This window comes from Coffea eugenioides, chromosome 10 (assembly GCF_003713205.1).
Source record: "Coffea eugenioides isolate CCC68of chromosome 10, Ceug_1.0, whole genome shotgun sequence".
In the NCBI taxonomy this organism is placed as follows: Eukaryota; Viridiplantae; Streptophyta; class Magnoliopsida; order Gentianales; family Rubiaceae; genus Coffea; species Coffea eugenioides.
The window spans coordinates 26,078,480-26,095,030 of NC_040044.1; the positions used below are offsets into that span (position 1 = coordinate 26,078,480).

The 16,551-nt window shown below is 34.9% G+C and overlaps 1 protein-coding gene across 1 annotated transcript; it reads left to right on the forward strand.

The window, feature by feature from the left end:
• Window positions 1-6,745: 6,745 nt before the first annotated feature.
• On the forward strand, window positions 6,746-16,251 carry LOC113749817 (probable serine/threonine-protein kinase mps1). Its single transcript, XM_027293681.1, has 6 exons — window positions 6,746-7,033; window positions 8,191-8,604; window positions 8,865-9,817; window positions 13,348-13,548; window positions 14,993-15,154; window positions 15,403-16,251. The coding sequence occupies exons 1-6, from the start codon at window positions 6,820-6,822 to the stop codon at window positions 15,982-15,984; spliced, it is 2,526 nt and encodes an 841-aa protein (XP_027149482.1). The 5' UTR covers window positions 6,746-6,819; the 3' UTR covers window positions 15,985-16,251.
• Window positions 16,252-16,551: the final 300 nt, after the last annotated feature.

Here is a 16,551-nt window from a genome sequence, read left to right on the forward strand (position 1 = left end):
TCACTAGCGTTGGACTAGTGAGAAAATGGGGAGAAAGGCCACAACTAACGTTGAACTAGTGTGGTGATGTCATATATTTATTATAAACAAATAAATCATAATTAACGCAAATAAACATATAAAGCACATAGAGCACATAACACGTAGGCATGATATCTAGATGTAAAATCCTAAAGAAAACGAATAAACACATAAACACACAAGCATGCAAGTACGCAAACAAAGAAATGCGCATAAAGACCTAACTATTACATTTGGGGCTCTAACTACAAGCTAAAGGAAAAATTTTAAAAATAATAATCTAACTATTACATTATCTAACGAATTACATTTTTGGTAAAATTAAAACCTATCTATTATATAACTTAACTAAATACATGTCTTGAATATCTATCTATTACAACTTGGCATTTAAATGCCTCTCAAATAATCATCAAAATTAAATAGAATAAATAAAATTTAAAATGAATAAAATTAGTAATTAAAAGAAAAAACACTCAAAACATGCAATTACACATAAAAAATATATAGGAGTACATAAGAGGATTTAAAATAATATACGAAGATACCTCCCTTGACATAGTGGTTAAATGAGGTTGGATTTATCCTATTTATACTCCAAAATCAACAAAATAATCAAGGTACCCATTTAATTAACAAATAAATTATAAAGAAGTGGAAATAACCATGAAATCTACTAATTAAAAGCATTTAAATGAAGTATAATTAACAATTAAAGAAGATCGACAAATTATACTTAAGAAATCAAAACTATTAGGGATCCAATTGCAAAAATGAGAAAGTTTAAGGTCAAATTATAATTATTACAAAGATTAGGGGTTAAATTGGAATAAAAGATAAAGTTAAAGGACCAAATTACAATTAAATAAAGACCTAATTGAAATAAATTCAAAGTTTTTAGGGCCAAAATGAAAAAACTCAAAAGATCAAGGACTAAAATGTAATTTTTGACTCTTGTCTCTTAACAAGCCAAAAGGCCAGCGGGCCATTTTATCATTTCCTTGGGCCACATAATCATCCGGCTTAGCTTAAACCCAAGGAAAAAGAGACGGGCTGGCCTGTCATTTTTTATCAAACCAATCCAACCTAATTGCATGTACTTTGGATCCAAAGCCCAAGTCAAATCCAGAAAATAAAACAAAAGCCATTTACAAAAAGCCCAACAAAACAACATCAATCCAAACCTTGATTTATTTTACCAAACCCAACAAAATATTAAATCTACCAAAAATTATTGAGCCCTAATTAAGCCCTAAAATCTAGAAATAATTTGTTTAAAAACATACTTAAAACATGCAAAAGAGTAATAATGCTTAAAGGGGTAAAATTGATTCATTTTTTGTTGATGTTGGGCCACAGTGGGATTATTTAAAAGGTTGGGGGTTAAAATATATTTTTCAGAAGTTCCATGCTAGACTATCGCAGCAACTCTGAAGCTATGGAATTTCACCCAACCAGCAAACATTCGGGATTGATTTTTGCAGCTTTCGGATAAAACCGCACAACCCAAACATCAATCATCAAGTTTCTTTTTCCAAATACAAGATTAAATAGCAAATCATGCTGCAAAACCCAACTAGTGGGCTGCCATAGGAAGAAAAACAGCAAAAGTAAAAGAATGAACAAAGTGCAGCAAAATTTTTGGTACATCTAGTGAAAGTCTGGGCTGGTGTGAGGAGGAGAGGGGCGAAAGGGATTACCTTTGCTACTTATGAGACCGAAACAAGTGCAAAAAATCCCAGGCAGGACGTGCAAATTTCGGACATAACAAAATTTCATCTGCTGCACAGGAGCTCAAGGATCGTGAACACTGTAGTTTTGAGCTTTGATTTGAAGATGTTGTAAAGATTTTCAGAGAAAATCTTCAACACAAAATTTCCTTCCCAGCAAACATAGATTACCCAGCAAAAAAGATCTTCCCAAAATAATCCCTGATGAGTTCGGAATATGGTGAAGAAAGGGGCTGAATCACCAGCCTTGGTTCAAAGTTTTTTTTTCAGAAAATTTCTGCTACTCCCCCTCTTTCTCTCCCTCCGTTCTTCCCTATTCTTTTCCCTTTTTTTTTCCGCCGCCCTCCTACCCTTTTTTTTTCTAATGGCTGCGTTTTGAAACCTTTTATATGGAACAAACCCCCCCCCAAAAAACCCTAAGAGCAATAGTGTAGATAAGCTGGTTTTCTTATGGCCTATTTGAAGCCATTGGATGGTTTGGATTCTAGAATTTTCTTGCTAAAGATTTTTTGGGGGGGGGGGGGTGAGGTGGCTAAGGGTTGGGGAAAAAAGAAAGAAAAAAAAACTGACTGGAAATGGAATGCCAATTTGCCGCTGCAATTTCCCCTTGTACTGGCTTCCTACTTCATACGAAAGAGGCAGAAAATGCACGCGTGGGAAGCTTTCCTCTCTTTTTTTTGACAAAAATTTGATTTGATTTTCCTTTTCTTCTTTTCTTTTTTTTTTTTTTTTTTTCTGCCTTTCCTTTTCTTTTCTTTCTAAATGTCTAAAAAATGAATTTGAGATGATATTCTTTAGAAAAAGTAAGAAATAAACATAAAATAACATAACATAACATAAAAATAAAAATAAACAAGTAGATAGAAAAATGAAAAAAGAATAAGAATAAAAATAAATAACATAAATTTTTTTTAGTGTCTACAGTAAGCATTTAGTTGTAAATACTTATAGGTTCAACATTAAGATTCAAACATTTATATATTTCTTTTCAGTGTTTAAAATTCAACAAATTAATTTTTTCAGTATTTAGATTTTAGAATTAAGATTCAGTTTTATCAAACAGAACCTAACATTGAAGCTAAATTGGTCCTCATGCCCCATAACAACTGAGGAAAAACATCAAATAGCTTAACACAACAACAAAAGAAAAACAAGAGCAAATACAAACCTGAGGAAGAATCACTTGAGAAAAACAAACCAACTTCCTAAGAGCAAGATTGCATAGCAGAATAGAGAAAAGTTAACAACATAAAACTAAACAAAAAAGGAGAAAAGAGACCATGAATGAAGACGAGAAGCAAATGTAAACCTGCCAATGAGGAAAAATCATCTGAGAAATCCAAACCAACTTCTCAAAAGCAAGACTACGGAGCAAAACAGAAGAGAAGTTAACGACATAATAAAACCAAATAAAAAAAGGAAAAATCCATGAATGGATAAAAGATACAGCGGCATAGTATCTAAAGATAGCCACACACAATAGAGATATTAAAAGGAAGAAGTAGCCTAAAAAGAAGATAATAACATGTTATGCTTCTATTCTTATCTACAAAGGAAAAATAAGAATCAGGAGAGTCTAAACGCATAAGAGAGGAAGAGTCAAGAATTTATTAGAAGGAAAATGCATTAGCTCTTCACTGGCAAAGCAAAGGAGCAAGACAAAACAACCAATTTCCTAGCCAATAAATTTTATCTAGCATTAAAGAAGAGATTAATATCTCAATACAACAATACAAGAACTAATGAGGAAGAAGTAGCAAAGCGGTGTTTTTTGTTTTTTTTTTGAATTTTATACCACCAACCAGGCAAAACGACGTCATACAATTGTGTAAGAATCATGAGCAAAGCACGTGAACAAAGAAGACGAAAATTGGAGCTAAACAGGTTCTCGGCATGTATTATATTTATGTTGATAATTTAATGTTATTCTTGGGTTAAATATGTAGAACATATGTGACCAGATGGGACTACATACTACACATGATTGGGATGATAATTGTTCGTTTAAAAAACATTGACAAGTTTATGAAATGTATATTCATCAAATTACGATCTACAATTTCAAAATTACATCATTATTTGATCATATTTCTTAGAATATGCAGTTTACAATTTAAGTTTTTGAAGGCAACTAGCTCTTAATTTCTCATGAATGATGGGAACGCTAAGCGTGATGCTGTGCTGCACAAGGTAATTATACTAAGGAAGGCAAAATAATTAGCACAATTGGAATGATGATTAGGAATTTTATAATTATAGTATGGTAGGTTAGAGTTGGAATTGGAGATAAATCGTATTGAGATATAATATAAGGAGGAAATGTGCAATTTTTTAATATATAGATATTGTTTAACCATTATAGTTAAGTTGATGGCCAAAAAAAGGAAAATACTAATTGCACTCCACTTTTTGTTAATTATATTCTCACTATTATTTTTATCATATGGTTTCATGGCTCCATAAGAATTAGGTGTTTTTGGAGTTATTTTTAAAAAAATTTCACTATAGTGTTGTATGTGAAAAACTTGTCACTGTAGTTATTTATTGAAATGGTTTTAAAATTAAAAATTTTATTAGGGTATGTTTACAAATTTTTTTAAATCTCCTTACCACAACCATCACCCACCGCCCACCACCATCCGCTACTACCTTTGCCATCACTACCACCATTGCCCCCGCCCTCATTCTCTTTCCTCTCTCTTCCTCTTTCTCCTTCTCCCTCTTCTTCTTCCTCCTTCCTCATCCTCCCTTTTCCCCTCCTCTCTCCTTTCCTTTCTTCCCCTACGCCCCCTCTCGAGGTCAAGAAGGGGGTAAGGGGGGAAAGGATGAGAGAGTAATGTTGAGGAGAGAAAAGGAAGAGAGAAGAGGAAGAGGATGAATGAGGCGTAGATGGAGAAGGGACGAAGGCAGAAAAAATGAGGAAGGAGAGGGACGGTGGTGATAGTAGTGGGTAGTGGTGGCGACGAGTGGTGGTGAGTGGTGGTGGTGGGTGATAGGTGAAAGAAGAAAAATGAGGTAGGATTTGTTATTTTTTTTTTTAGGAAAAATCATTCAAAACGTCCATCACACTTGCAAAATGACTTTTTTCTTTCATCACTTTTAAAGTGTAATTTTACATCCCTTACAAATTCATATTAGTCAAATTTGGTCCCTACCTAGATTTTCAACTTATTTTTGTCGAAATCTACCATATGCCTTGCATGTGGTTATTTTTTAGGGGCAAAATTATCAAATCAAATTTTATATAATTTGATCCATAGTCCTTCATATTTCACAAAATGAATTGTCCCGTCCCTCATATTTTTCAAAATGAATTTTTTTATCTCTCACATTTCACAAAATAAATTTTGTATCCCTCATTGATCATGTGTACGAATAGTTTTTTGTTTTTAAATTCATATATATATATATATATATATATATATCTATTTGATTTCACCTAAACAGCCTAATCATAGTTTTACACATGCTATTCAATAGATTTATACATGGGTTTAAAACTAATAATTTTTTTTAAACTCATATATATATATATATATCTATTTGATTTCACTATGTGAATCTATTCAATATTTGTGGCTTTTTCTCTTTTGGTAATAACTCATTTATTGAGTTGTATAATAAGGTCATCTAATTAATGGATTCTAAATCGAATTTTATAGTCATGCTAATAAATTGCAGTTTAAATCTGAAATTTCTACTTGTCACCTTTAAGACTAACAATTGAATTACTTGCCTTGTAATTGTTTTAAAACTTGAAAATGCCAATCACTTATTTCTTTTTGTCATACTTTTCCTTTGTTTATTTTGTCTATCCAAATTTAATTCGATATAAACACTTGATAATGTTTAGGATTAAATGTCTTTTTTATTTTCAATTTTTGAGTAAAACAAAATGAACATGAGTGAAAAACTTTTTTTTAAACTCATGTATATATCTATTTGATTTTACCTGAACGATACATTTAAACAAAATTAAATAGTAAATATTATATGCTATTCATACTGAGATATATTATATGCTATTCATACTGTTCATGTGAAATAAAATAGATATATACATGGGTTTAAAAAAAATTATTCGTACACATAATTAATTAGGGATGAAAAACTTCATTTTGTTAAATGTGAGGGATGAAAAAATTTCTTTTGTGACATAAAAGGGATTTTGGATCAGATTATATAAATTTTGATTTGATAATTTTGTACTTAAAAAATGATCATGTGCAAGGCACATGATGGATTTCGGTCAAAAACTAGTCAGAAATCTAGGTAAGGACCAAATTTGACCAATGTGAATTTGTGAGGGATGTAAAATTACACTTTTAAAAGTGAAGGACGAAAAAATTCATTTTGCAAAATGTGAGAGATATTTTGAACTATTTTTTCCTTTTTTTATTAGGTGTATTTAAAAATCTTGGAGTGTTTTTGGAGTATTTTTTGGGAAAGGGGGTGGTGTTAGGAGTGTGTTAGTGGAGATTTCAAAAACAAAAACACATATGTCAAAAACACACCATTCCATACATATTTAAAACAAACAAAGAGTAGAGTGCATTAAGATTTTTCAAAAATAAAAAAGGATCCATATTTAGATACTAGGATATTTTCTAAAAACACCCGAAAAAACACTAGATGGAAACACTATCATTATTTTCTAATAATGTATTGTTAATTTTCTAGAAACACCCCAAGAACATATTATCCTAACAGCCACCACCACTTGATCTACAAAATTACTAAGAAGTATAGAACGTAACTGAAAAAAAAAAAGAAAAGGAAGAGAATTCAAGCTTACTTTTTATTTTTCTTTTGGAAAAAAATGAAAGGAAATGCAATTATTATATTTTTTTCAAACCTTACTAGCGACACGAGTCAAACAGTCGAAAGCGCCAACGAAACATTTTAAACTTGTGAAATCTCACTTCCTTCCCCGACTGCCGCAAGGAAAGAACCCCCAAATAAAGCCCGGAAAAATCATCAATCCACTCCTCCGAGCTCCCTCGTTCCTTGATCGATTCACAGCCGAGTAGAAGAGATTACAGATTAGAAATGCTCCAAGGATTCATCAATGGAAGGGGAGGAGGCTAACCTTCAGGCGGCCCCACCACCAGCAGTGCCACCAACTCCGCCGTTGTCAACCAATTCCAATTTCCTCCGAAATTCTATAAATCTTGAATTCACTTCCACTTCAACGACGTCGACTTCCTCATCGTCTTCTTCGTTGTCCAATGACGCTTTCTTCCGGAACGTTCAAGCCGTGTTCAAGCGCCACCGCCCTCTCAGTAAGTGGTTTTTTTTTCACGTTTCTACGCCTTTCCCACTGCTACGGCCGTGTTTTGTCTGCTATTTGGAGTTTTGATTCAAGATTCCAATTTTGTAATGTTGTTGTTCTAGATTGTTCAATCTGATTTAGTTTCTAAAATTTGAGCTCCTTCTCCCCCCCCCCCCCCCCCCCACCCCCTTTCTCGAATTTGGAACTAGGGTTTTGCTTAATTTATTCTTTTTTGCGATTGTAATGGAAGTGAAGCTGCGATTTATGGTGCCGATTTGGTTATATTTGGAATTGGGTATAAATTGTTAAATAGGTCTTCTTAATTTGTGCTTCATTTTTTTAATATTTGTGTAACCGCAACAGAATAAGCTGATTTTGCCTAGCTGATTCGAGTTCTTTGAAATTACAGTGTGATGAGTAATTTCAGTTAATGGAGCCAAAAAGAAAAGAAATATACAAACAAATTGATTATTGTGTAAAAGCACATAAACTTGACTATAAGGATGTTAAATTGTATTAGCTGAGCGCTGGTTGAACTTTCATTTGTTATTTTCAGTGAACTCACGAAGCTTAGGATTATTATGTTCTGGCTGAGCTTCAAAAAGAATTCTTTGTTCACTTCACACCAAGTAGGTCATTTCTTGTTGAAGACATAATGGTTTCGGTTCTTTGGCCTAGTTATGAAGTTAGGGACAGAAAAGAAAATATGATAGAAGATAAGTCAGGAGAGAAATGATAAAAAGTGAAAGCATGCTCCGCTTGTTAGTAAGTTAGGGGAGAAATTTGAATGATCTAGGATTTGTTGTTAGTCATTATGTTTTAATCCCCATTTCTTTAATTACTTGTTGGTTAGAGTTGGTAATACTGAAAAGCTTTTCTTAGTTGGCTCAATTTTTCTCTCAATTCCTTTGCATTTTGTAGAGAGTTTTTTGGCTGAATTTTTTCTTCTTCTTTTATTTCATTTCTTGCGTTCTGAGAATCCCAAATTGTTGCTCTTTGAGAGCTTTTCCTAGTTGTCTCCTTCTAAAAATTGTATGATGGTACTTTTGCTAGATTGTTGCTTATAACTTCTTTTTGGACTTTTCTCATAATATAGAGAGAAAAACTTATTAACTTAGTGATTTATGTTGGAGATCGTTCTGAATTTTTTCTCTGCATAACACATAGGTATGATGCCCTCAAACAATATACAACCAAGGAGGATGTTGGTTCCGCAGCGCGGAGCTCCAAAAAGTTCCAGTATAACTACAGGATCTACATTTGACATAAAGAAGATCGAAGATGAAGGCTTATTAAGTCAAAGATTAAGGGATTGCGTATCGCGGTCAAAAGATATGGTTTCTGTTGTCAGTGAAACTCCAGAGTGTGCATCGATAAATGCACCTTCAGAGTGGGGTTCTACTGTAAATACTCATGATGAAAGTTATAAAAAGTTCGATGGTAAATCTAAGCAAGCCAGATCCCATGCTGGTCACAAAACTAATGATACAGTTGCCTCTGTCATGGAAAGTGAGCATGTTCCTTTAGTTGACGGGACAAAAAGGGTCCATTTTGCCACACAAACTGATTCCAGGTTCCAGGGTAATAGTTGTTGCTTGATTTCTTTCCCCCTTATTTTGTGTGCAGTACAATCAACTTTGATAGTGTAAATTGCTTGTGTAGTTTGGTAGCATCCTAAAGGTCTGGTGTCCGCTTAATTAACCAGATTGGTTGAAAGATATACTAGATTAACAGTTTCCAAATCATAGCACAACCGCAAATTTTGTCTGCAGGGGCCGATGATTCAATGGCCACTGGATTAGAAGATTTATTGTCTCATTTGGATTCACTTGCATTTACAGAAATGGAATGGGATGGAAGTAACCAAACAGAGGCTCCCACAGCCCTCAGTCATCGATTGCAGCATCAGATTATTCAAAGTGAAAAAGTCGATCCTGAGGGCCGGATTTCCTCTTCGCTGGCTAGAAACTTAGGAGTTACTGATCAGCTTCATCAATTTGGAAACTTCATACAGAATGATACAAGTCAGCCAATGACCCAATCTTCAGTTGTCGGGATGTCCTGCGCTACCACAACACTGATCAACCCTGGTTCTGCTCCCAATCTTAATTCAACTACCTATTGTTCTCAAACTCATCAAACAAGCAGGTCTAAATTAGGTTTAGAGAGCGCGGGTGACATAGAAATTAAATTTCAACCTGTACAACCTGAATTACTGCCCTCGGATCCTCCATCTAAGTGTAATAGTACAGTGTTAAGTCACCAGGCTGCTACTGCAGCCCATGTGTCCATTGGTACTCCTGAAGCCAATCTGGAAGCTAAGAACCGTATTATGCCCAACGAGAAAGAGTGCATTGTCCCAAAGGAGAGTGATAATTCTCGAAATCCTCGAACTCTTGGTGGCACCTCTGCTGCAGAGGATCATATAGCTGTGCATCCTGAGCCCCCCTCCTCAAAAGTTCAGGCATTAGATGTGAAGTTAGAACCTGACAAATCAGGAAAACCAGAAAAAGTTGGAGGTGGTAAAGCAACATCAGTGTCACGAAAAAAGAGCTATGATGTGGACTTGTTTTTCAAAGTTAATGGGAAGCTTTATCAAAGGCTTGGCAAGATAGGTAGTGGAGGTAGCAGTGAAGTTCACAAGGTCATTTCATCAGATTGCACCATTTATGCCCTGAAAAAGATTAAGCTTAAAGGTCGTGACTATGGTACTGCATATGGATTTTGTCAGGAAATTGAATATCTCAACAAATTGAAGGGAAAGAAGAACATCATTCAGCTTGTTGACTATGAGGTAAGTTACTTGTATCGATAATTCACCATATTTTGTGGATTTTGAACGCATATTTTCAATTTTCATCTCATGTTAATCCATCCATGGAAGTTCTAGTTTTGAACCATCCTGTTAGGAATACAAAAGAAGAATGGTCTTCTCCAAGCGTAAGTCCATTCGAATCATGGCACATCAGTTGTCTGAGGAATGAATACTCTTTTTTTGGCAGAGGTTTTCCTATAGCTGTAAATTGGTATATGCTAAGCAATTACTGGATCAAGTGTGTGTCAGCTTTATCTGTCTCTCTGATAAATGTAGTTGAAGGTTCTCATGGAATAGGAGTTGTGATGATTTTTATTTTATTTCAATTGATGTATCTACAAAAGGGGGACCTAAAGCTGAAAGTAGGAATGACTAAATGAGAAAAACAATGCGAACTCTATCATACTGATAGATACATGATTATACCAATTCTTATAAGATTCTCCGGCATAACAACACTCCGATGGAAGATTGTAATTCTATCATTTGGAATCAATAACTGTAATCTCTACATTTCATATTATGCCATTTCCGTTTCATTGATGCATTACCAACGTAGGAAGTAAAGCTGAATGTAGGAATCATGAAATGAGAAATACACCTAGGAATCCATCAACCGCATTGATGCATTATAATGATAATACCAAATAGATTAGGATTCTGCAACCTTGCGACACTCCAATGGAAGATTTTAATTCCAACATTTAGGATTAACAACTCTCTACTCTTTTTTCTAAAATATTATTCTAGCTGCTTATTACCTTTGAATATTATATAGATACAAATCTAAGGGAAAAAAGAAAAGCCAATTTATTGTTCAAGTACGAATTGTTGTTGTAGAATTGTGAGGCTATGGAGCTTGTAATCTTTTTTATTCTTGCTTTCTATTTATGCCGATTTTAACATCGTTGTAGTAACCAGTCTTTTAAACTACGATTAGGGGGAAGTATGGACTGAGGGCCAGTTTTTAGTTCAATTAGTCTGAGTAGGAAATTAGTTACAAAGATCCTAGAAATAGGAAAATCCTATTGACTGATTCAAACCCTGTTTCTCCACCCCCTGGCTCTCCGCCCCATTTTTCCTGATGTTTGACTTGAACTCGTTCACTTTTGGAATTTTTGTGATTGACAGAACTCATAGAAATTATGTCAATGTAAAATAATTACTAAGAACTATATCTTAGTTTTTTTTTTTTTCATTCTTTTATCCATCTTTATAAGCTAATATTCTATATAAGCGATGATGAATTACCCTCCTGTAGTTTTGCTTGTTCCAAATATTCATCAATCTTAACTTCAAATTTGACCATTATAAAATAGTTGGGTTGTCTTAAAACTAATGCATATTGAACTTTTGTTGTAGATAAAGGACATAAATACTAATGGTGGGTGGCACTGCTTTTCTCATCTTAAGTTAGATTTCGTATTCAACATAATGTTTCTGCATAACATCGTTGTGATATTACTTTTTGGGAAATGATTCTCAAGCTGATGATCTTGATCAGAATTCAATAACTGAAGGAGATTTAATTGACATGCTGCAAAAGTGAGTAGATAAAACCCTACTGGGAAACGTAGTGGTGGGCTCCTGTATATGCCCTGCTAAATTCTAATGTTCCTTCTCTTCTCACTAATTTTATTTGTAACACCATTCCTGCTATTCACAAAACTTCTCAAGTGAATTTAGGGACGTCACTTGTCAGCACTTGATATCACCATTTCTGGCCGGCATTGCTAGCATTCTTTTTCTTCCTCTTTCCCCCTTTCTTCTTTTCGACTTTCATTGAAATATGTTTGATCTTCAGCCACACTTAGCTCTGCAGCACAGTGGGGAGGGTGTCTTTTGGTGGGAGATCCAGAATATTGAAGGGCTTTAGAGGTGAGGTGGAGAGAGGCAAGGAGCAGTTGCAGTTGGGCTGAGGCATGTGAGTTGGGAGGATGGAAGTATTAGCTTTTTCCCTTTTTGTAATTTTCCTTTTTTTCTATTCTTTTTTATTTGGAAGGACTACGTGGCAATGTTAGGTCAAAGTACGATTTCTGAATTCAGCATGGCTATGACCACTGTTCTCTCTCTGGTCTTTTTTTTTTCAAATTTTGTTTGAATGCTTATTAGAGCGGCAGCTTATTTGAAATTGTAAGAGCTCATCTTGTAAGGCGGTCTCTTAAGTTGCTCTTGGAAACAGCTTTTAACTTCTTCAAAAGCTTGAATGTTATTCAGTTTTTTAAATTCACTTCTCTTTCAATTTCAAATAAGCTGCTTAATACTCCCTCCATCCTAATTATTTGGTCCTATTTCAAGAATTGAACTTTATAAGAATAGTGGTTTGATTGTGATGTTTGTGCTTCTCTTTCCAATTTTACCCCCTCAAATTCAAAATTTGAGTTTGAATGGCAACATGCATATGATTAGAGGGAGGGGCTATATTGGAAAGGGAGACTAAAAGGTGCTTTGACTTTCTCAACAGGACGAATATTTTGGGACATCTCAAAATAGAAAGTAGGACACTTTCAATGGGACGGAGGGAATATCTACTTTTAAGCTGTGGAGAGCAAACCTTACTTTCAGTTTTAGTTTTAGAAAATTATCTGCAGAAGTATTGCATAGTGCATTTTGAGCTATGTCGCTGTTCATTACCTTTGGGAAGATGTTGGACCTCCAATTTCTCCTATGGAGAAAAATGTGTGTTTGTGTTGAAAACAAACTACATGACCAACAAAACTCCAGATTGAAAATATTGATTAGGCCTACACTTTGCAGAGTACTACTTGTGCTGAAACGGCTTCATCTGGATTGTTACTTTGTCGAGTGTTGTTACTCAATAAAACTCCTACTGTAGCAACATTTTTTTTGGGGATAAATGTGAATTGGAGATATAAGTTAACTAAAAAAATGTATTTGCTGTTTTCAGAAACATGTGTGGGAACAATGTGAATCTTGGGTGGTTTCTGATTAATCAGTTCAAAATGCCAACATCTATTAGGATTAGCAAATTTATACTTACTCCCTGTCTCCAAGGTTGTGCCATTGTCTTTTTGGAAGTTTACTCTCTTCCGTTATCACATCTTATATGTCTTGCATCCCCAGCTTACCCTTCAAAAATTATTCAAAGAAATGGAGGTAAAGAGTTTTTGAGTTGTCTTATATTTGAAACTATTTTAAGGGTCAAACTTCTTAAGATCTCGCAGGTTACTCTGAGAATATTATCTGAGTCAAGAACACTTGCATATCTCTACTTCACCTGTAGTTTAGTGCTTGTTTCATCTCTTGAATCATCCCTGATGCTCTTGAAAAGCATAGTATGCAGCTTCTGGAAGACTTGTATGCCTCTAACTATCACAGTAGCTGTATGATTATGATCAGTTTAGACCCATTATATTTGGTATTTTACCCTGATTGACTTAGGTTTTGATGTTGCTTGTTACAACTTTATCTTACTACAAGTTGTCTAGGGTGTGGTATTCTGCACAAGTTGTAGTCCAAGAACCTGTTAACATCTCTTTCCTTCTCAGGTGACAGATAAAGCATTACTCAAAGAAGTTACTAGTGGTACAATGAGTAACAAAGATGGCAGAGTAAAGGAAGATGGTTATATATATATGGTTCTTGAATATGGTGAAATTGATTTGGCTCACATGCTTTCCCAGAAGTGGAAAGAGCTGGACAGCTCTAGTTCAACCATAGATGAGAACTGGCTTCGATTTTACTGGCAGGTTTCAAATCTCTTTTTCTGCTGTCTACTTGAGCAAGTACCTTATGACTTATTTGTTTCTTCTTGTTTATCTCAAATGAATCCCAATTTCTTTTATGCTGCCAGCCTTACTCAATTGCTAATTGAATTTACCATCTTTTGTTTAGTTTTTTTTCCGTGCTACTTTCTTTCTCCTAACACTTTAAGCAAAGTTTTTTATGTTTTATTTTTTATCTTCCCCAGCATCAGTAAGTATGGTTGCATTGGTTGATGACTGCAGCTGGTTTCAAGAAAGTCCTGCCTTGGAAGTGTTCTATCAAAGATGGCACCTTGCCTGCCTGATATAAAAACTGATTTGGCATTAAAAGTACTCCTGATCATATTTCTATCAAAGCTTCTGTTTCTTTTAAGAAACGTGAAGAATAATGCTACTTTTGTAGACACTAAGCCCTACGAGCAAATGTTTCAACTTGATTTGGTCAATTTAGATTATGCACATGCCGTCTGAAATTAGAAACTCATCTCAATTAGAAATAACATATTTGGCCACTGTGAGAATTCCATGTTTGTTGGATATGCTAGGTTAATGGGTAAATTTAACCAGAAAACTGGACAGAAGGGGTTGGACCATTTTAGAGAGTTTCGAGCAACAACTGGTCAACCTTCAGTTTCTACTGTATTAAGCCTCTAAATCTTGACACAAACTATGTTCATTTAAGGTTGTTAGACTTGACTCAGTTGCTATCAGGTCATTCTAGGATAGAGTTCCCCATATTTTGAGTTTGAGTTATAGCTTAGATAAAGATGTGCAATATATGATTAACAAGTTGCAGTTTCTTGTTATTCCATCATGTGTTCCACTCTACCCCTTGGTTGCTTTTGGATTCTTTAACATACTTGTCCCACATAATCTTGTTCAGTGCGCAAGATCTTGGAATGTTTCCCTTCAGTGCATAAGATCCTGCAATTTTTCCTATTCAAATCTATAGCAACAAAGAACATGGATCTCTGATAGGTCAGATGGCAAGATTTCATCCAGTGGATTATTGAGTCTCGCTGAAATTTATTTGAGTCTATACCCTGCCATTGCCTAAAGTAACTTAAGCACTGTGTGCAAGGGAATTGATTATATGGCTTGGGAAGAAGTTTTATAGCAAGTCGTGACTTTGTATGTACCATTGCTGCTTCTGGTCTTATACTTCCCAAGATTTTTTCATTATGTGGGATGTTTTGAAATTGGAATATGTAGGATTTCTTTGAGCTTTTAATATTTTGAAATTGCAACAATTTTGTATGTTTGATTGAAGCTTACTGAATTTCTTTGCTTATTTTCAATGAAAGTGTTGTATTGAATGAGGTGCTGCAAGAGCAGTGTGGATTTAATGACGCATGTGAAGTTTTAGTCCAAGCAACCATATTTAATATTCAGCAATTCTTAATATGTAATCATTTTAAATATGCTGCAGCAAATACTTTTGGCTGTCAACACTATACATGAGGAGCGAATTGTGCACTCAGACTTGAAGCCAGCTAATTTTCTTCTCGTTAGTGGTTCTCTTAAATTGATTGATTTTGGCATAGCAAAAGCCATTATGAGTGACACAACCAACATTCAACGGGATTCGCAGGTTACTACATCTCCTTTTCTTTTTACAAACTGAAATTTTTTCAGAGTGGAAATCTGAATGTTCTTTGAATTGGATATGCCTCTCTCTTGTCGACAGACATTTGGCAGTACATCAATATGCTAAGGATAGATTATCTATAACCCCCAGTAGAAAGTACAAGAACTTATTTTGGAGTCGATCCATGCATGTGCATTTGGTAGCAAACGATTTAGCACTTTCTAATACTCCCTGTAATTGTACTTTTGCAGGTTGGTACTCTTAGTTACATGTCTCCAGAGGCCTTTATGTGCAATGAGACGGATGCAAACGGGAACACCATTAAATGTGGTCGCCCATCTGATATCTGGTCTCTTGGGTGCATCCTTTACCAAATGGTTTATGGAAGAACACCTTTTTCTGAATACAAAACATTTTGGGCAAAGTTCAAAGTTATAACAGATCCAAACCATGAAATTGTATATGAACCAGTTCAAAATCCTTGGCTTTTGGATATTATGAAAAAATGCCTTGCCTGGGACCGGAATCAAAGATGGAGAATTCCTCAATTGCTTCAACACCCTTTTCTAGTTCCCCCCGTCCCACCTCAAGTATCAGCACCTATGGACCAGAGCTGTAAATTGCTTCAGCTAATTGGCAAGTCGTGCCAAAATGATCCTAAATCATTCATGCTGTTTTCTCAACTTCAACAATTGCTAAAGGATCCTAGACCATCCGCAACATCAGAGTCATCAATATCGCATGACGAAATGCACAAGTTGCTCTCTGGCGTGTCAAACCTTTGTTTGCAGCTTCAGAGACAGTTGGCAAACTTTGAAGAGATACAACTCTGATGTTTGAGATTTAATATCATAAATTTGGAGGCAAATTTTGCAGATAATCAGTGAAATCAACATAGGCTGTAACGTTTTGTAACCTGCTTGTTAACTTATGTTGTAGAAAGGAAGTGGCTGGTTCATTCATCTCATGTCCTTGAAGGTTCCAGTAATTTCTTGGGGCCTTATATGCAGGTTTCTTCATGCGATCCGTATGGGAAACTTTTGTGTACTGTTTGTATTTTGAGATGTATAGTTCAATTTCCTCCCACTAGTAAGAGTGGTAACTTCTAGCCTATATAGGTGCTTCTCATCTACCAAAACACCACCCTAAAAAAATATAAATAAATAAATAAAATAAATTCCAGTGCCCTTCTTGTTTTGTTTCTTTCATGGAGAAGGGGAATATATGATCATGAGAAACAATTGCAACAGAAGATTGGCAGATCGGGTCCAGTGTATCGCTGGCCAAGGTATCCCACTAACTGTAAATGAAAGCAGGGTCCCTAAAAAATATAGTGAAAATTAAAATGGAAAAAAGAAAAAAAATGCTAAAGACAAAGATGATCATATTATTGGGTGTGA